Genomic DNA, 20,128 nt, shown 5'->3' with positions numbered 1-20,128 from the left:
ACCCACATGGGAACATCAAGGGCGCAATCGACCGGCTGCGTTGCGCCCGAAAGGCAGCTTGGTCTGTCGATGCCGTGAGATTGCACGTCCGGGCTCTACCCGATTCACCACGCCTCCCTAGAGCTAATGCGACTCGCAAGACGTCGCATTGTGGGCGGGATCACGATTTTACAAATCTGCATATTAGAGTGCGATAACTAGTTTTACTCTAATATGCTCTCCCATGATCTATCAGAGGCATGCCTCGGAGATCTCAGCAAGCGCCGTTCAGTGCCGGTCTCTACAAACAGTAACCAGACGGAACAGCACTCGTGGGAGTATCCAGGGGATCAGAGGCCCCCAGGTGCTTACCCTTTGGGCAGGGTGGTACCCTGGAACTGCCAACCTGGCACCGCACCTGGATGCCAGCCTGACACTGCCAAGGTGGCACTGGCAGAGAGTGCCAGGCTGGCATTTTTCCCGCGCCAGGGATCAGGCCTGTGGGTGCCCTGCGTGGGTGCCTTGAGGGCCCCGAGGACATCCTTATAAGTGAGGTGGGGCTCCGGGGATGGTCGGGAGTCGTTGAGAGTTCAGGCTGCCCCGATATTCTCCTGCACTGAGGATCTACATTGAGTGGAGCTCCTCAGTGCAAGAAATGGGACTAATTACGGCCTCAGCGGGGAGTTCCCCCGCTGAGGCCCCGAATATATCCAGAGACCCAGTAGATAGGGTGGTGTTTCTCGGAAACACCCAGCGAAACCAGCTTGTTCCGGGACTCTGGTCCTATTCAGTTAGACTGTGCCCCAAGTTTCCAACTTGGGATGTCAATGATGCTTTGAATCAGGCTCCCCAGACAAGGTAGGAATGTCAATAATTTGGTGATGTAGCACAGTAATAGGACTATGGGATTGGTTGCTGAAAGCTTCCATTTGCATTGGGCACTGTTTCCCTTTTGGACAGTGTGAAGTAGGGAAGGAAATCTGTAGGCAGCTTAACAACCTGACAGGCCAGGTCACGAGGAAGCTTTGCATGGCCATTTTCATGGAGTGGGATTTGAACCCTGGGTCACCTGGCTCAGAGGCACAAGTGATAGCCATTGAGCCACAAAAAATACATTTTTAAAAATTCATTTTTATGGGACGTTGGCGTCGCTGGCTAGGCCAGCATTTGTGCCCACTCCTAATTGCCCTTGAGAAGGTGGCGGTGAGCTGCCTGCGTGAACCACTGCAGTCCATTTAGTGTAGGTACACCCGCAGTGCTGTTGGGGAGGCAGTTCCAGGGTTTTGACCCAGCGACAGTGAAGGATCGGTGATATATTTCCAAGTCAGCATGTTGTGTGATTTGGAGGGGAACTTTCAGGTGGTGGTGTTCCCATGTGTCTGCTGCTCTTGTCCTTCTAGATGATAGTAGTCGTGGGTTTGGAAGGTGCTGTCTAAGGAGCCTTGGTGAGTTCCTGCAGTGCATCTTATAGATGATACACTCGGCTGCCACTGTGCATTGGTGGTGGAGGGAGTACAGTAACAGCTGTGTGTATCATCTATAAGATACACTGCAGGAACTCACCAAGGCTCCTTAGACAGCACCTTCCAAACCCACGACTACTATCATCTAGAATGTTTGTGGAAGAGGCGCCAATCAAGCGGGCTGCTTTGTCCTGGATGGTGTCAAACTTCTTGAGTGTTCTTGGAGCTGCACTCATCCAGGCAACAATTCCCTTGGAGATCTAAAGCAGCTGTCTTTCCATAGGGTGTATTTGTTCATGAGTTATTTTCACTATTCATGTAGATGTTATTTTGCCTGACAGATGAGGAAGTACTAGCTGGCCAAGACGTCCATTCCCCTTGGGTTCTGGGAAGCTAGTTCCCCAGGTCAGGCATTCACCTTGCCAGGGTATTCAGAGAGGCTGTCCTTTTCAATTTGTCCAAGCTCCTGAATCTGGACCCTCCACTACCAGGAAAGCTTTGTTTTGAAGACTTTCGATTCAAACCGCTCGAACATATATTACTCATCCATATCTGTGTCATTTCTTCCCATTTCCTTACCTCGGACCCATTTCCTGCTACGTAACCCATAACACAAACTAGAGGAAACACCCGAGGACAAACAAATAAAGGAATGCTCCACTAACTATTCAGCCAAAGGTCAGATAAGAAACCACAACTTTCCTTGTCCAATCCTATCTAACAACACGTCACAAGCTGCCATATAATCCAGTGTGTTGTTCCATAAACAAATGTAACCATTCCCTACTTATTATGTATGGTGTATTACACTTAGGTTATAATATATTGTTAAACAGAAGATGGAATGAATACAGAAGATTTTAAATATTCTATCCATGCTATATTGGCTGTACATGAACAGCCACAATGCATACTTAACATCTTGTTATATTCAAACCCCACAGAGAGAGGAACAAGGAACACAGAAAGTCAGAAAATACTATTCCATCCATCAAGGCTACTTCACCAGGAATTCACCTACAGCACAGAGATTACTCCAAACAGTCTGGGGCCTCCATGTGACTCCAGACTCACACAGCGATGCCGTTGACTCTTAACTGCACCCCCCCCGCCTACTGAAATGGCCGAGCAAGCCGCTCAATTCAAGGGTAATTAGGGATGGGCATCAAATACTGGCCCAGCCAGCAACACTCACATCCCAAGAATTATTTTTTTATAAATGAGTCCACTTTAGTGTTCAACTTCCATCCAGGCTGCAGTTTTCACCACATGACCAACCTTGTTTCCGTAACGTTTGAAATGCTTTTTCTTCAACTATTAATAGAACTTATTCTTAAAAGGTGACATGGTCATTGTTTCAATCGCCATCTCCTTATCAGTACATTCCATATCCCCACAACTCACTCTTTTAAAGCATTCCTCCAGCTTGCTGTCCAAAATCTCTTAATCGTGAATCCCTGTTTAAAATCCATTTAATTTTGAAAACAGTTTCCTTCTGTCCTCATCCCTTCATAAATTCAAACATCTCGACAGAATCAGCTGCAATTCCCACTGTTCTAAGAACAGATAATTATTATTAGCAGATTATTCCATTGTGGGTTCTGTCCCTCTGACCAGTACTTGTGGATTTCTGACTTTATGGAATACAAAGAATAAAGAACAAAGAAAAGTACAGCACAGGAACAGACCCTTCGGCCCTCCAAGCCTGCACCGACCATGCTGCCCATCGAAACTAAAATCTTCTACACTTCCGGGGTCCGTATCTCTCTATTCCCACCCTATTCATGTATTTGTCAAGATGCCCCTTAAATGTCACTATCGTCCCTGCTTCCATTACCTCCTCTGGCAGCGAGTTCCAGGCACCCACTACCCTCTGTGTAAAGAACTTGCTTCGTACATCTCCTCTAAACCTTTCCCCTCGCACCTTAAACCTATGCCCCCTAGTAATTGACCCCTGTACCCTGTTAAAAAGTCTCTGACTATCCACTCTATCTATGTCCCTCATAGTTTTGTAAACAAAGTTCCCTTAGCTCCACTGAAAAAAAAACTGAACAGTTTGATATCTACTTAACCCTCGTAGTAATTTAACATCCTTCATGCTATTTAATATCTACAAAACTCAATGCTTTATTGATACCTTTTCTTTATTTATTCATGGGATGTGAGCGTCGCCATCAACACCAACATTTGTGGCCCATTCCTAACTGACCTTGAGCCACCTTCTTGAAGAGTCCATACATAGCCCACAGTAGCCCACAGTGCTATTCAGAAGGGACTTCCCGGGCTTTGTCCCAACAAGAGTGAGGGATCGGTAATAGCATTCCAAGTCAGGATGGTGAGTGGCTTGGAAGAGAACTTGCAGATGGTGGCGTTCCCAAGCGTCTATTGCCCTTGTCCTTCTGGGTGGTTGTGGTCAAGGGCTTGGAAGATGCAGTCAAAGGAGCCTTTGTGAACTGTTTGTTAATCCTCAGTCTCAACAGATATCAATAAGTCAATATTTTGTGACAAATCCCGGCATAAACATGAGGGCCAAGACTTTCGTCAGAGCTGCTCCCATTCTAGAGCAGTAAATTCTGGAAACATTACAATATTAGGATAAATTCTGAGGTAATTCCTGGCCAGTATTAAGGACATGTTTCGTGACCTACCTCTTTACTGGATGAGGGCCTTGGGCACCTTCCCTCAGAGGGGCAGATTACCACTTTGTCAAAGCAGCCACCTCCACTGAGCCTTCCCCTAGCTTAGGCGTGAGCTGTCGAGCCTGAATATTAAACAGACTCTCCTCTGGAATTTGGGAAAGGGACAATGCCTGGGAAAAAAAGTTTTGACCCCGCATAACCTCCACCTGCCTCCTGCCCTTTTAATTTTGGGGTAACTTTAGCCTGGGCATTTCAACATCCATTTGCTGAAGTAATGCATTCTTTAGTCCAGAAGTTGGCGCTTTTTGTTTGATAAATTATTTACTGAAATGTAAGCTTAAGATTCTCTGAACAGATGGAGATTAAGGGGGGCGATTCTCCAATATGGAGCCCAAGTGTTCGCGCGTCGTGAACGCCGTCGCATTTCACGACGGCACGAGACGGGCACGGTGACGGACGATTCTGGCCCCCACAGGGGCCAAATGGGCGCCGCGTCAACCCGGACATGCGCAGTTGGGCCGCGTCAACCTGTGCATGCGCGGGGGACTTCTTTAGCGCGCCGGCCCCGACTCAACATAGTGTCGGTGATCAGGGGCCGGCCGCGCAGGGACGTAGGCCTGGGGGTGGGGGTGGTGGGGGTGGGGGTGGGGGGGGTGGTGGTGAGAGACGGCCCGCCGATCGGTGGGCCCCGATCGCGGGCCAGAGCCCATCGGAGACCCCTCCCCCCCCCCCCAGTGAAGGAGCCCCCCTACCCCCTCCCCCCCCACAGGCCGTCCCCCGACCGTTTGCGCAGAGTTCCCGCCGGCAGCGACCAGGGGTGAACAGCGCCGGCAGGACTCTGTCGTATCCGCGCGGCCCATCCGGGCCGGAGAATCGGTGGCCCCGCCGATTCCAGCGGCCCGCAGCCGGTGCCGCGCCAAATGTGCCGGCGCAAATGGCGCCGATTCTCTGCACCTTGGACAATCTCGCGGCGGCGGCCTGGAGCGGTTGTGCCGATTCTCCGGCCCGGCGCGGTTCCGAGAATCGCCCCCTACATATGGGATGGGAAGTTAAATAAGCCCTGAAGGAACACTGTAGTGATCTTTGTATGAGGTAATACAAGATCAAGTAATGTTAAGCAAGTACAGGCAAATGATCACTAGATAGACACACTACCAAGACCTATAAAAAGGTTTTCCCACTCTTTCCTAGAGGAGAGTGTGTTAGGAGTGTGGAGAGTACATAAGGGAATAGCTAGAGAGAAGAAGTTAGCAGATCTTAGTACATAGCATTATCTTATTTATTGTTTAATTTATAGTTATTTGTTTGTTTACTAGTTCAGTCTTGAAGTAAAAAGAACTCACTAGTGTTTTTCATATTACTCATGAAATTATTTTGTCATCTGGAAGCCTACGTCTTTGGGCGTCATTCTCCGACCCCCCGCCGGGTTGGAGAATCGCCGGGGGCTGCTGTGAATCCCGTCCCTGCCGGTTGCCGAAGTCTCCGGTACTGGATATTCGGCGGGGGCGGGAATCGGGCCGCGCCGGTTGGCGGGCCGCCCCCGCTCGATTCTCCGGCCCGGATGGGCCGAAGTCCCGCCGATAAATTGCCTGTCCCGCCGGCGTGGATTAAACCACCTTTTGAACGGCGGGACAAGGCAGCGTGGGCAGGCTCCGGGGTCCTGGGGGGGGGGGGCGCGGGGCGATCTGGCCCTGGGGGGTGCCCCCACGCTGGCCTGGCCCGCGATTGGGGCCCACCGATCCGCGGGCGGGCCTGTGCCGTGGGGGCACTCTTTCCCTTCCGCCTCTGCCACGGTCTCCACCATGGCGGAGGCAGAAGAGACTCCCTCCACTGCGCATGCGTGGGAAACTGTCAGCGGCCGCTGACGCTCCCGCGCATGCGCCGCCCGGGGATGTCATCTGCGCGCCAGCTGGCGGGGCAACAAAGGCCGTTTCCGCCAGCTGGCGGGGCGGAAATTCCTCCGGCGCCGGCCTAGCCCCTCAATGTTGGGGCTCGGGCCCCAAAGATGCCGAGCATTCCGCACCTTTAGGGCGGCGTGATGCCCGTCTGATTGGCGCCGTTTTGGGTGCCAGTCGGCGGACATCGCGCCGTTTCGGGAGAATTTTGCCCTATATTTCAACAACTCGGCTAGACCAAGAAGAGTAATATATATATAATAAAATAGTAATGTAACAAACACAATGGTTCTTGTACAGCCAAGGAAAGCTACTGAACATAAACAAAACAATGTTGAATAGATTCACTCCGGAGTTTTATTGAATTACCTCCGGGGGAAAAGTTGATTTCAGGAATTCGGGTAAGTTGGGCAGATTCCTTGAATGTGAAAATTGCTACAAATCTGACCACCACTGCTCGAGGCCCGAGAATTTTGGAGCCTCCTTTGTTCTCTGCTGTTACCCTAAGACCCTTTCGTAGAATTGGTGGGTTGTCTTACGAGGAAAGATTGGACAGGCTAGGTTTGAAACCACTGGAGTTTAGAAGAGCAAGAGGCGATTTGATTGAAACATATAGGGCCGGTTTCTCCGCCCTCCCAGCCGCATGTTTTTCGGTGGCATGCGGCAGCACGCCGTTCGTTGACGGCGAGATTCTCTACTCCTGCTGCTGTCAATTGATGCCACCCCAGGGCAGCACGGTGGCGCAGTGGGTTAGCACTGCAGCCTCACGGCGCTGAGGTCCCAGGATCGATCCCGGCTCTGGGTCACTGTCCCTGTGGAGTTTGCACATTCTCCCCGTGTTTGCATGGGATTCGCCCCCACAACCCAAAAAATGTGCAGGCTAGGTGGATTGGCCACACTAAATTGCCCCTTAATTGGAAAAAATGAATTGGGTACTCCGCACTGCTGGAAAACCCACAGGAGGAGGTGTGCTGTTGGCGGCACCAGCGAATCCTACTTCCAACGAATGGCCAGAGAATTCCCGGCCTTAGGATCCTGGGAGGTCTTGACAGGATGAATGTGGAGAGGATGTTTCCTCTTGTGGGAGAATCTAGAACTAGGGGGTCACTGTTTATGAATAAGGGGTGGCCCATTTAAGATAGAGATCAGGAAAATGTATTTCCCTCGGAGGGATAAGTCTTTGGAACCCTTTTCCCAAAATGGCGGTGGCAGCAGAGTCTTTGAATATTGTCTTCTTCTTTAAAATATTTTAATTCTCCTCCTTTTTCACATTTTCTCCCAAATTTGCACCCACCAACAATAAACAATAAGCAGTAATGAATATAATGCCAATCCCCAGATCAACAACAACAATCCCATCCTCCCATCAAACACCCAATTATTTTCAAGGCAGAGGTCAATTGATTTGTGACAAGCAAAGGGGTGAAAGGTCATTGAGCATTAGTGAGAATGTGGGGATGAGGTTACAATCAGATCAGCCATGATCCTACTGAATGGTGCAGCAGGCTCGAGGGGCCGAATGGCCTACTGCTACTCCTAATTCATTTGATCGTACGCATGTTCCTCCTTCAGCTAGATTTCTACCATGTTCATGTACTTTACATCTCCCTCCACATCCATTCTCATGCCTATTGCTCCCATTTATCCTTTTTAAGCTCCTCTTTAACACTTGTACACTTTTCTTTTCCTGTGCCTCTCAGCCAACCATGCCACCCTTTCTCCCTCCGTTCTTTAAGATTCTTTGATCAATATTCCCATCAAACACCACTCCACAGTTACCTACTCTTATCCCAGACTTGGCGAGCACGCACAAACACCCTCGCCCTGCATCTTCCTCAGATCACTATTACGTTTCAACCACACCGACAGAGTGAGGCTTTCTCATTTTGTCAGATGTTAAAAGCAAATGCACTGTCTGTTTGGTTCCAGTTGAGACCTTGTCCACCTTAATCTTAATCAATGGTTAGCTTTCTGACTCCTGACTATTGGAATTAACTTTGGCCCTTCGAAAGGAGTGAAAAAAACCACTAACTTCCCAGAGTATCCAGTTCCTTATTCCTAAATGATCCGTAAATGCATACAGGGGATCAGTGAGGAACTGCCCGGCTAATCAGCAATGGCAGACTATGGCTGGAAATTAATGGCTTCTCCCACAGCGGGTTTGCTGGCAGGGGGCCTTTAATTAGGTGGCAAGTGGGGAGCCTGCCACACTCCTGCCTCTACCCTGATTAGGCTTGTGGTGGGAAGGCACATGGCTTCCTGTCCACTACCAATTGAGGCTCTAACATGGGCAATTGATGCCCAATTGAAAGGCCTCATCTCACTGCTACTAGTATTCACCCAGTGGCAGGTGGGGTTGTTTCCAGAGTGGCTCACGTGTTCAAAGACATTCAGTACCTGATCGACAGACCCAGCATCAGGAAGGGTGGGGCGGGGGTGGGGCTCTGTCAGCCATCCCCTGCCCTCGCTGCTGATTCCCCTCTCCCTCTCCTCAACAACCCCCACTCCACAGTACACCTTCCTCCATCACTCACCTGTGGCCTGTGCCTCGGGTGGGTGCATTGCCGGATGTAGCCACCACTGTCCGGTGGCGCTGCCGAGCAACGAAGAGCTGCCAGCCTCTGACTGGTCACTCCCTTGGTCCTTGATCCTAGGAAAGGCTCATCACTGCCTAGTTAAGGGCCTGATTGGCATTTAATATGGCAGGCCTTCCCATAAAGAGGTGCCACAGGGCGAGACCGTCGCTGGCTACATCAATAAGGCAGTCCATTTCCACCTCCATCCCCACCTCAGCCTTGCATCTATTGAGACACAGGTTACCAACTCCAGCAACAACATTTCCTCTCTGGCTTCTGGAGCTTAGAAAACTCCAAATCATACAGAACACTGTCAAGTGTGACCTGTCTGTAAATTGTACTCTTCTATCACCCAGGTGTTTGCTGACCTCTTTTGGTTCCCCAATGCACTTAATCCTGACTTAGAAATCTCTCCAAAGATTAGCCCATTTTAACCTATCCCATCGAGCCCTGTCAGAGCCTACATCCTACACTCTCTGGAGTCTAGGTTCTCCTCTCCAGCATGGGTGGCAGAGGCTGCATCTGTTTGGTCCCTTTCACAAATTCCTTTCCTAAACCCCTCCCGCCAACTTCAGAAACCTCCTCAAAACTGCTCTCTCCAACATCTTTGATCACTTCCGCCAAGCATCTTCTCTCAGTTCTTGCTCAGTGTCCACCACCTCTTCTTTTATGATGTCCCGTGGGAGGTCTCACTGCAAAATCGGCAGAAACCGTCGGATCCTCTCGGGCAGGGCTGTTTTTTGCAAACCTTAATGTAACTTTGGTTTCATCTGCAGAACAGTTCTGGACGACGGAAAAATCGTCAAGAGGGCAACTGGTTTGCAGAACAATTTTTGAGGCCCATATGGTTTCCCTGTGAGATGAATTTTCAAACAATGCACCCATGGATTGAGATGGAGACTAACTACGTTTGCATAGGTAGGGAAAACCGCTACTAGAACCATACAAGGTGGCCATTACAGTACAAGATGCCTTTGCCAGGTCTCTACTGGAGTAATCTAAAAGTAATCATCCTGACTTGCTCTCCTTGTAGCATCCTAAATGTTTACCCACAGGGAATGCAGTAGTCCCAACCTTAACTGTGGCTTCTATGCACCACTCATATACTTCTTGATAAGCCTTGAATGAGACACACGCTATGGAGATTGTGAAACCAATACAACCACAAGCATTATTGCTATCTATTACTCACCTGGGCCACGTTAATGAACTTGGTGATGACCACAGCCCTTTGCACAGGTGTCTGCTTGCTAAGAACCATCAACTGGAGCCACTGGGAAATGCCATTGAACAGTGCAATGGATCTCTCAAGGGTTGGATTGTCCATTAGGCAGCGATGTGTAACGTAACTCCGATAATCTGTAAACTACAAGAGAATACCATTTTGAGATTTAATTAAAGGTCAGGAGACTTCTCAATTTGTCTTACCAATTTGCCCAAGTTTGGGTTTGCTATATTTTTTGTTTCGATTGACGGTTGATACTGTCTTTGCCAATGGAATAATGAATATTTCTGCAGTCTGATTCAGAACTAGGTGGGAGAGAAACATCTCAAATTGGTGGAAATGATTAATATTTCACAGAACTGCATAACAAAATATCTTTACAATAATAATCTATATTAATGCCACAAGTAGGCTTACATTAACACTGCAACGAAGTTACTATGAAAATCCCCTAGTCGCTACACTCCAGCGCCTATTCGGGTTAACTGAGGGAGAATTCAGAATGTCCAATTCACCAAACAAGGACATCTTTTGGGACTTGTGGGAGAAAACCAGAGCACCCGGAGGAAACCCACGAAGACACGGGGAGAACGTGCAGACTCAACACAGATAATGACCCAAGCCGGGAATCAAACCTGGGACCCAGGCACTGTGAAGCAACAGTGCTACCCACTGTGCTACCTTGCCAACCACTCTGTCATATTGATGCACCACAAGTTACAAGGCGGATGATAGCTCCTCTGCTTGTGAACAAAGCAGTCAGCTCAGTCTACGTTCATCAAACTGGGTAAAACCAACTAGTTTTGGGTCAAGTCACTGGCATCAGGTTAACTTGCAGCCTGCATCCAGGATAAATTCAAGCTGCACTTACTGCCATCTGGGGGAAAAATAGAAGCAGTTGGAATTGCAGGGAAGAATGGCAATGTGGTAAAGTCAATGGACTAGTAATGACAAGGCCAGGCTAATGCTCGGGGGCGGGGGGTGGGTTCAAATCTTACTGCAGCTGGTAGAATTTAAACCAATGAATAAAAGCTGGAATTGAAATCTAGGATGGGACTTTCCATTGCTGTTGGTGGCCCATCATCACCCGCAGGATGGGAAAAGCAACCTGTCTTTTGGCCGCTCTCCAAATGCTGTCCCCTGTGATGATGCCCCCTGCTGGCCGGACCAGAAAATCCCAGCTCGCGTCTCAGTAACCACGAAACCACCGTTGATTGGTGTAAAGAAATACCCATCTGGCACACCAAAAGTCTTCAGGGAAGGAGATCAGCCTTCATCACCTGATGTGGCCTTCATATGACTGGAGATCCTGCCCATGTGGTTGACTCTTAACTGCCCTTTGAAGTGGCCGGGAAGACCAACCAGTTGAAGCTGGTTTGTCACCACCTGCTCAAGGGCAATTAAGGCTGGGTCATGACTGCTGGCCTTGCCAGTGATGCCTGCACAACAAACAACAACAGAAATTTGAATCCCAATCCGTAATTGTCTATTCCAATCCGCAATCTTTCTAAGTGTCAATCCTGAAATGTATTTGAAGACCGTTCTGAGTATGAAATCAAGCAGCATTGGAGAAGCCACCTGCACTCAATAACGTTGCTGGGTGGCCACTTCCCTGGTCTAAGCTGTGTGGGATTGGCCCTGTTGGGTCTGCTCCAGCTGTTGTTCGTGAGGTCCCTTTTCCGGTGGCCCCGGCCCTCTGATGGCCTGACGGTGTTTGGGAACTTGTTGCATGGGGTTATGCACCCACACCCTGCTCTTCCTAAGGCACATCAGCACGATACTCAGCATGCAAATATTTTCATCTGGGGTAGTGGTGATATTCGACAGTTAAACACAGCAAATCCAATCTCCGAAATGGAGGCTCACTGACCGAGATCCGCCGGAAGGATTTATACTCCAGGAAGGAAAGGTGTTCGGCCAGCTCCAGCGGCTCCAAGTGATCGAATAACAGAGAAGCTTTCCTCTTCTTCTTGGAGATTTTTTTCCGCTGAGTAACACGTCTCATCCAGTCGTACGACGGACTGTTTGGGAAAAAAAAGTGTCAGCGGATTGGTTCAAGATCAGAAGCCTAAACTTCGCATAGCGTTACGCGACTACGTTAAATTAGGAAATATTTGCAGTTATAAAGTGGTTTTGAGTGTTAAAAATTGGTCCGGGCACCAAGGAGAACTTCCCTGCTTTTCTTTGAAATAGTGCCACGTTGCATTCACCTGAGAATGCAGGCAGGGCCTCAGATTAAGATCTCCTCAGAAAGGCAGCAGAATGTATATATAATCATATAATCCCTACAGTGCATATAATCATATAATCCCTACAGTGCAGAAGAAGGCAGAACGTGCAGGTCTCGGGCCAGGAGGAGAGTGGTCGGGCCTTGGAGAGAGGTGAGCGTGTGTGAGATGAGAGTGAGAGAATGAGTGAGATGAAAGCAAGGGAGTGAGGAGAGCGAGTGAGTGAAGACAGTGAGTACGAGTGAGAGTGAGTGAGTGTGTCTGTGTGAGACAGAGTGAGAGTGTGTGTGTGTGTGCTCATCCCATTTGAACCCAAACGAGCAACAACTCCTCCCAATAAAAATGACAGAAATGTAAGACCGAGAACCTTTTTAAGTAAGATATTTTTAAAATTATAGTAAACATATACAAAATAAGAAATAGAAGACTTCTGTAAAGTAGGTTTTGGTACTTTTGCTTGCATTGTTTTCGCACAATCATTTTCTTTTGTGGTTGAAGCGTTCAACACAATAAGAATGTTTCTCAGGGGCTCCATCAGTGCTCTTGGGAGGTCAAAAGGGTTCGGTGGCTGGAAAGGTTTGGGAAGGCCGTTCCACAGCCTCGGTTCAGTGGATTGCCCTCTCACCCGAGTCAGAAAGTGACGGGTTCAGGCCCCACTTCACATGCTTGAACACAAAATTTAACTGGTACTCAAGCACAGTACTAAAGGAGTACTGCACCATCAAAGATGCCATCTTTCAGATCAGCACTGTTCAAAGAACAGGAGAATTGTCCTGACCAACATTTCTCCCTGAACCAGGACCTGAAGCAGGTGACCTGGTCACTCATTCAACAGCCATTGGCGGGAGCTTGCTGTATACTATCTTACAGCAGCAACACTTCAGGAATATTCGATAACTGCGCACAATGGAGGGCTCCCGTTCGGCAACGGCATTTTCGGGGCTTTAAGCCCGGTCCCAGGGTCCGCGGAGGCGGCAGAAACAGGGAGAAGGCACAGTGAAGACACAGGAGGAAAAAAAGAACAAAGAAAAATGTTGAGGGTGAGCAAGAAAACGGCCGAAAACAAAACAGCTGGAGGTCCGTCGGGGAGTGGAAAGGTCACCGCGGGGTCACCAGGAAAAATGGAGGCTGGAGCACCAGGGCACCAAATTTGAAGGTAGGCTAGCCAGTAACATTAGGAATGATAGTAAAAGTTTCTTTAAATACATTAAAAACAAATGGGAGGCAAAAGTTGACATTGGGCCGCTCCAAAATGACGCTGGTAATTTTGTGATGGGAGACAAGGAAATAGCTGAGGAACTGAATAAGTACTTTGCGTCAGTCTTCACAGTAGAAGACATGAGTAATATCCCAACAATTCCGGAGAGTCAGGGGGTAGAGTTGAATATGGTAGCCATCACAAAGGAGAAAGTGCTAGAGAAACTAAGAGGTCTAAAAATTGATAAATCCCCAGGCCCAGATGGGCTACATCCTAGAGTTCTAAAGGAGATAGCTGAAGAAATAGTGGAGGCGTTAGTTATGATCTTTCAAAAGTCACTGGAGTCAGGGAAAGTCCCAGAGGATTGGAATATCGCTGTTGTAACCCCCCTGTTCAAGAAGGGAGCATAGAAAAAGATGGAAAATTATAGGCCAATTAGCCTAACCTCGGTTGTTGGCAAGATTCTAGAATCCATTGTTAAGGATGAGATTTCTAAATTCTTGGAAGTGCAGGGTCGGATTAGGACAAGTCAGCATGGATTTAGTAAGGGGAGGTTGTGTCTGACAAACCTGTTAGAGTTCTTTGAAGAGATAACAAATAGGTTAGACCAAGGAGAGCCAATGGATGTTATCTATCTTGACTTCCAAAAGGCCTTTGATAAGGTGCCTCACGGGAGACTGCGGAGTAAAATAAGGGCCCATGGTATTCGAGGCAAGGTACTAACATGGATTGACGATTGGCTGTCAGGCAGAAGGCAGAGAGTTGGGATAAAAGGTTCTTTTTCGGAATGGCAACCGGTGACGAGTGGTGTCCCGCAGGGTTCAGTGTTGGGGCCACAGCTGTTCTCTTTATATATAAACGATCTAGATGACGGGACTGGGGGCATTCTGGCTAAGTTTGCCGATGATACAAAGATAGGTGGAGGGGCAGGTAGTATGGAGGAGGTGGGGAGGCTGCAGAAAGATTTAGACAGTTTAGGAGAGTGGTCCAAGAAATGGCTGATGAAATTCAACGTGGGCAAGTTGGGGATTGAGGGTGATTTAGAGATGTGGATCAGAAATTGGCTAGCTGAAAGAAGACAGAGGGTGGTGGTTGATGGGAAATGTTCAGAATGGAGTACAGTCACAAGTGGAGTACCACAAGGATCTGTTCTGGGGCCGTTGCTGTTTGTCATTTTTATCAATGACCTAGAGGAAGGCGCAGAAGGGTGGGTGAGTAAATTTGCAGACGATACTAAAGTCGGTGGTGTGGTCGATAGTGTGGAAGGATGTAGCAGGTTACAGAGGGATATAGATAAGCTGCAGAGCTGGGCTGAGAGGTGGCAAATGGAGTTTAATGTAGAGAAGTGTGAGGTGATTCACTTTGGAAGGAATAACAGGAATGCGGAATATTTGGCTAATGGTAAAGTTCTTGAAAGTGTGGATGAGCAGAGGGATCTAGGTGTCCATGTACATAGATCCCTGAAAGTTGCCACCCAGGTTGATAGGGTTGTGAAGAAGGCCTATGGAGTGTTGGCCTTTATTGGTAGAGGGATTGAGTTCCGGAGTCAGGAGGTCATGTTGCAGCTGTACAGAACTCTGGTACGGCCGCATTTGGAGTATTGCGTACAGTTCTGGTCACCGCATTATAGGAAGGACGTGGAGGCTTTGGAGCGGGTGCAGAGGAGATTTACCAGGATGTTGCCTGGTATGGAGGGAAAATCTTATGAGGAAAGGCTGATGGACTTGAGGTTGTTTTCGTTGGAGAGAAGAAGGTTAAGAGGAGACTTAATGGAGGCATACAAAATGATCAGGGGGTTGGATAGGGTGGACAGTGAGAGCCTTCTCCCGCGGATGGAGATGGCTGGCACGAGGGGACATAACTTTAAACTGAGGGGTAATAGATATAGGACAGAGGTCAGAGGTAGGTTCTTTACGCAAAGAGTAGTGAGGCCGTGGAATGCCCTACCTGCTACAGTAGTGAACTCGCCAACATTGAGGGCATTTAAAAGTTTATTGGATAAACATATGGATGATAATGGCATAGTGTAGGTTAGATGGCTTTTGTTTCGGTGCAACATCGTGGGCCGAAGGGCCTGTACTGCGCTGTATTGTTCTATGTTCTATAAGTGCGAGGTCTTGCACTTTGGAAAAAAGAATAGAGGCATGGAATATTTTCTAAACGGTGACAAAATTCATAATGCTGAAGTGCAAAGGGACTTGGGAGTCCTAGTCCGGATTCTCTAAAGGTAAACTTGCAGGTTGAGTCCGTAATTAAGAAAGCAAATGCAATGTTGTCATTCATCTCAAGAGGCTTGGAATATAAAAGCAGGGATGTACTTCTGAAGCTTTATAAAGCATTGGTTAGGCCCCATTTAGAATACTGTGAGCAATTTTGGGCCCCACACCTCAGGAAGGACATACTGGCACTGGAGCGGGTCCAGCGGAGATTCACACGGATGATCCCAGGAATGGTAGGCCTAACATACGATGAACGTCTGAGGATCCTGGGATTATATTCATTGGAGTTTAGGAGGTTGAGGGGAGATCTAATAGAAACTTACAAGATAATGAATGGCTTAGATAGGGTGGATGTAGGGAAGTTGTTTCCATTAGCAGGGGAGACTAGGACCCGGGGGCACAGCCTTAGAATAAAAGGGAGTCACTTTAGAACAGAGATAAGACATTTCTTCAGCCAGAGAGTGGTGGGTCTGTGGAATTCATTGCCACAGAGGGCGGTGGAGGCCGGGATGTTGAGTGTCTTTAAGACAGAAGTTGATAAATTCTTGATTTCTCAAGGAATTAAGGGCTATGGAGAGAGAGTGGGTAAATGGAGTTGAAATCAGCCATGATTGAATGGTGGAGTGGACTCGATGGGCCGAATGGCCTTACTTCCACTCCTATGTCTTATGGTCTTATGGAAGGCCGCACTGCTTACAGCTGAAGAAATAACTAAGGTGATGGCTGCGGAATTTGAAAAGCAGTTGGCGCAGATTGCGAAATGCATGGAGACGGTGAGGAAGGAGATGAGGGAGGTTTTGAGTGTGCTGGTGGAGGAGGTGGTTTCCCCGGTGAGGACGGAGGTGGCAAGCGCAGTGGCGGAGGTGCGAGAGCAAGGGGAGGCGCTGAAGGAAGTGAAGCGGACGTTATTGCAGCACGGTGATCAACTTGCCTCGATGGGGAAAGAGATGCGGAAGGTGATGGATACTAACAAGGATCTGCGAGGAAAAATGGAAGACCTGGAAAACAGATCCAGGCGACAGAATTTGAGGATTGTGGGGCTGCCCGAAGGAGTTGAAGGACCAAAGCCGACTGAGTATTTTGCCGCAATGCTGGCAAAACTATTGGGGGAGGGGGAGGATCCCTCCCGATATGAACTGGATCGGGCTCATCGGTCGTGGAGGCCTGTACCAAAGGCGAGTGAGCCGCCAAGGGCAGTGACTCTGCTTCCGTAGGTACAGGGTGAAGGAGAAGGTCCTGAGCTGGGCCAAGCAGAAGCGGGTGGTGCAGTGGGCTGGAGCGGGTATACGTGTATACCAGGACTTTACGGTGGAACTGGCAAGGAGGCGGGCTGCCTTCAACCGGGTGAAGAGGGCACTGTACATTAGCAAGGTGCGGTGCGGCATTGTATATCCAGCGAAGCTGAGGGTGACTTACAAGCTCAGGGACTTTTATTTTGGAACGGCGGAAGCAGTGGAGGAATTTGCGAAAGTAGAAGGACTGTGGCAGAACTGACAAATTGAGGAATGGCCATGTGCCGATGTAACCTCATGACTGTATTTTCTTCTTTTTTGTATCGCTGCGCGCGGGTGTAGAGATTAAAGGAGCCAATGTGGTATGTATTTGGACAAGGGAAGGGACGGAACTTTCACTCGAAATGAGAGTTCTTTGGGGTGTAGGTGGATATGCGGGGTTTGTGTGCTAAAAGGGGATCTTTGGGCTTTCCTAGGGCCGGGCAAGTGGGAAAGGGACCCGGGCGGGGGCCTCCACGCGGGCAGTGAACGGGAGTGAGGTGGGGGGAGGGGCTGCGGCCATCGGAGCCTGGCAGAACAGGGTCCGAGTGGTCTAGCCGGGGTGGAAAGTTGGGGGGAAGGAACCGAGGTTGGGAGGAGGAGTTTTACAAGAGGCAGTGGACGGGAGGAGCTGGAGACCTGCAGTGGGGGTAGGGGGGGGGGGGGGGGGTAGGTGGGGAGCTGTGTAAGATTAAGGGTGACTACGGGTAATCCCTGATTCCTTTTTGTCATTTGTTTATGTAAACATGTGGGTTGAGGTTCGGGGGTTGGTGGGCAGATGGGATCGTTGTTATTATGGGGACTGACATATCTTGCTGATTATTGTTTATTGTTGATGGATGTAAATGTGGGAGAAAATGTGAAAAAGGAGAATAAAAAATGTTTTTTTTTTAAAAAAGGAATATTCGATAACTGTAAAGCACTTTAGGGCATTGAGGTCATGTGGACCCAGCAAGAGTGGACACAATATTTACACAGAGACATGGCGACCTTTTTAGAACTCTTAAATCAGCGCTGTGTTCATGTACAACGTGGATCTTTCAATGACGAGATAGTCAACCCCACCATCTCATGAACTATGAAACCTCTCGACAATACCAATCACATGGAGGTCACCAAAATTGAACTTGGTTGCACCCATTTTCCAGGCAGAAACTGGATGCAAAGAGGGCCAGGTTAAAGGCCCTCAAGCTTTGGATAGATGCCCTATGCTGTGTTGCTGTAAAGGCATCCTTGGCAATCACCTAAAACAAACATTAAGCCTCTTGAAAGTACTAATCAAAGAGGTTAATGCCCAATTTAGAACCAAAACTAGAAATGAGAGAAATATCCAGAAGCAAGCTTTAGTAATTCTGTTTGCAATGTTTCCAGAAGAGTACATTAAAGTTAACAAGTTTCCTCCCAGTTCGGAGTTCTTGAACATTCTGCTTTTTAGCCGACCAAACCCTGGGAGCTGATCGCACCCTGAACTTCTGACATACGGATCTGAGACACCGCAGGGCAATTTAGCGTGTCAGTAAAAGCCCACATCAAGCACACAAACTGTGCCCTATGCTGTTATGGAACGTGATAGCTATTTGGCAGTTTTCTCGGCAGTGTGGTCAATAGCTCACAAGGATGCACTATCTACCTCCCATATTAATGCACTTAGATTACAGAAGGCAGAGGGATGTTTGTGCAGTGAAGAGAATGATGGCACTTGTATGTCATTCCAGAAGACAAAGTTGAATTTATATAGCTGCTTTCACCAGCTCAGAATGCTGCAAAGCATTTTAGAACCAATGATATAATTTTTTGAAGCATGGTGTGGTTATTGTCCCGTTAAGGGCAACACAGCTCCTGGCATGGGGGACCAATTGCACTTTTAAAGACTTCATTCGTGAACACAAAATATATTTATTAATTAAAAGCTGTTCAGCAGCCTCATGGCTGAAGCTTGCTCCCAACATGCCTCACCCCCTGGGGTAATTCCCACTCCTGAGCTCCAATTGGTCCCTCAAGTCCCTCTGCTGTGTTGCCCTGAAAGGGGCCATCACCACATATGGACATGCAAAATGATGGTTTTAAATTAAAATCTGTCGCTCTTAACAGACAAAAAGATCAACAGTATCAAGCGAGTGTGCCTATGCCGGCTATTAAAACTGAGAAAGTAAAGAGATTTTCTTACATGCTGGAGATGTCGATGAGTTTACTGTGTTCTTCACATCCCAGCTGGCTGGCTAATTCCCGAAACTCCTCTGTCAGACGAATCAAACCTAGATCCAAGTTAAACTCGGCAGGAAATTCCGAAATCCAGTACCTGTACATCCACACACATAAAGACAGGTGAGTTTACCAGCTTTAGTTTGACAAGCGGTTGCCTCCGACAGAAGGCAAGTGTCTCCGTTAATAACACGAGGTCCGTATGATATCCCAAACTGATCGATTTAGCCCCAGGAACCTGTCCAGCCATGCAGTGAGATCAGGATGAAGCTGCGACCTGACTCCATGCACCTGCCCTTGTCCCCTGTCCCTTAACACCTTTGGCTAACAGAAATCTAACAATCTCGGTTCAAAATGAACAATTGATCCCATATCGATTACAGTTCAAGGAAGAGTGTTCCAATCTTTCAGTGAAAACTTCACTGTCTCTAACATTTAGCCCCTCAATCTAAATTCCTCATGAGCAGATATTGGGCACAATTCACCCAAAAGAGTGTCATTTTGGGTGGCTTGGCGGGGTGATTCCTTCCAGGTGTTTGGGCACGATCCAGACCAGTATTCACCCAGACAAAGTATTTTTTTGGAGCTTGGGGAGTTTTTCACTGGAAAATCCCACTTCGGGTGGGATTCTCCGGCTGTGCCCACCCAGTGACCGGAAATTCCCGCCCGCGGTCAATGGACCTTTACATGATCCATCTCCCGCCCGTGGCAATCTTGTGGCGGGGAGGTGGAAGAATCCAGCCCTGAGGGTCGGACTTACCGACCACCCCGGCCCGTATCTTTCAGCGGCAGAGGCGGCCCGCCAGCGGGGGTCTACCGGTCCCACCGTTATCAATGGGATTTCCCGGTGACAGCACCCCTCGTCACCGGGAAACCCAGGCGCCAGCGTGGGACCGGGATTCCCTGCCGGGGTGAACAGGCGATAAAGGCCGCCCTTAGAATTTTTTCTCGAGTGGGAAACTAAAGACGCCGGCTCCTCAGAGATTGGAGCGCCATTTTTCAGGGTCCCAGATCTCAACGTGAGATTAAGGGTTCCCCAAACCCTCCATCCACAGACATTGCATGGGCAACACCTCCAACCCTCAACCCTGGAGGGGCAACCTTCCCCATATTATTAAAGGTCTGCATGATAGGTTTGTCATCCCCATTCTCCTGCATTCTCCCCATAACCCCTGATCTGTGTTCTCTCCAAAGCCAGCACATCTTTCCTTAGATACGGGCACAAAACTGCTC

The 20,128-nt window shown here is 48.6% G+C and overlaps 1 protein-coding gene across 1 annotated transcript in view; it reads right to left on the bottom strand.

Moving 5' to 3' along the window:
• The window catches only part of rasgrp3 (RAS guanyl releasing protein 3 (calcium and DAG-regulated)), a 145,358-nt gene that overhangs the window by 70,748 nt on the left and 54,482 nt on the right, over window positions 1-20,128 (bottom strand). The window contains exons 5-7 of the mRNA XM_072512335.1: window positions 18,861-18,992; window positions 11,648-11,798; window positions 9,745-9,918 (exon numbers count right to left, since the gene is read on the bottom strand). Coding sequence (XP_072368436.1) covers window positions 9,745-9,918; window positions 11,648-11,798; window positions 18,861-18,992 — 457 coding nt within the window. The remainder of the gene's footprint in view (window positions 1-9,744; window positions 9,919-11,647; window positions 11,799-18,860; window positions 18,993-20,128) is intronic.

This window comes from Scyliorhinus torazame, chromosome 1 (assembly GCF_047496885.1).
Source record: "Scyliorhinus torazame isolate Kashiwa2021f chromosome 1, sScyTor2.1, whole genome shotgun sequence".
NCBI lineage: Eukaryota > Metazoa > Chordata > Chondrichthyes > Carcharhiniformes > Scyliorhinidae > Scyliorhinus > Scyliorhinus torazame.
The sequence above is the reverse complement of the archived record's forward strand: the minus strand, read 5'-3'. Positions and strand labels throughout refer to the sequence as shown.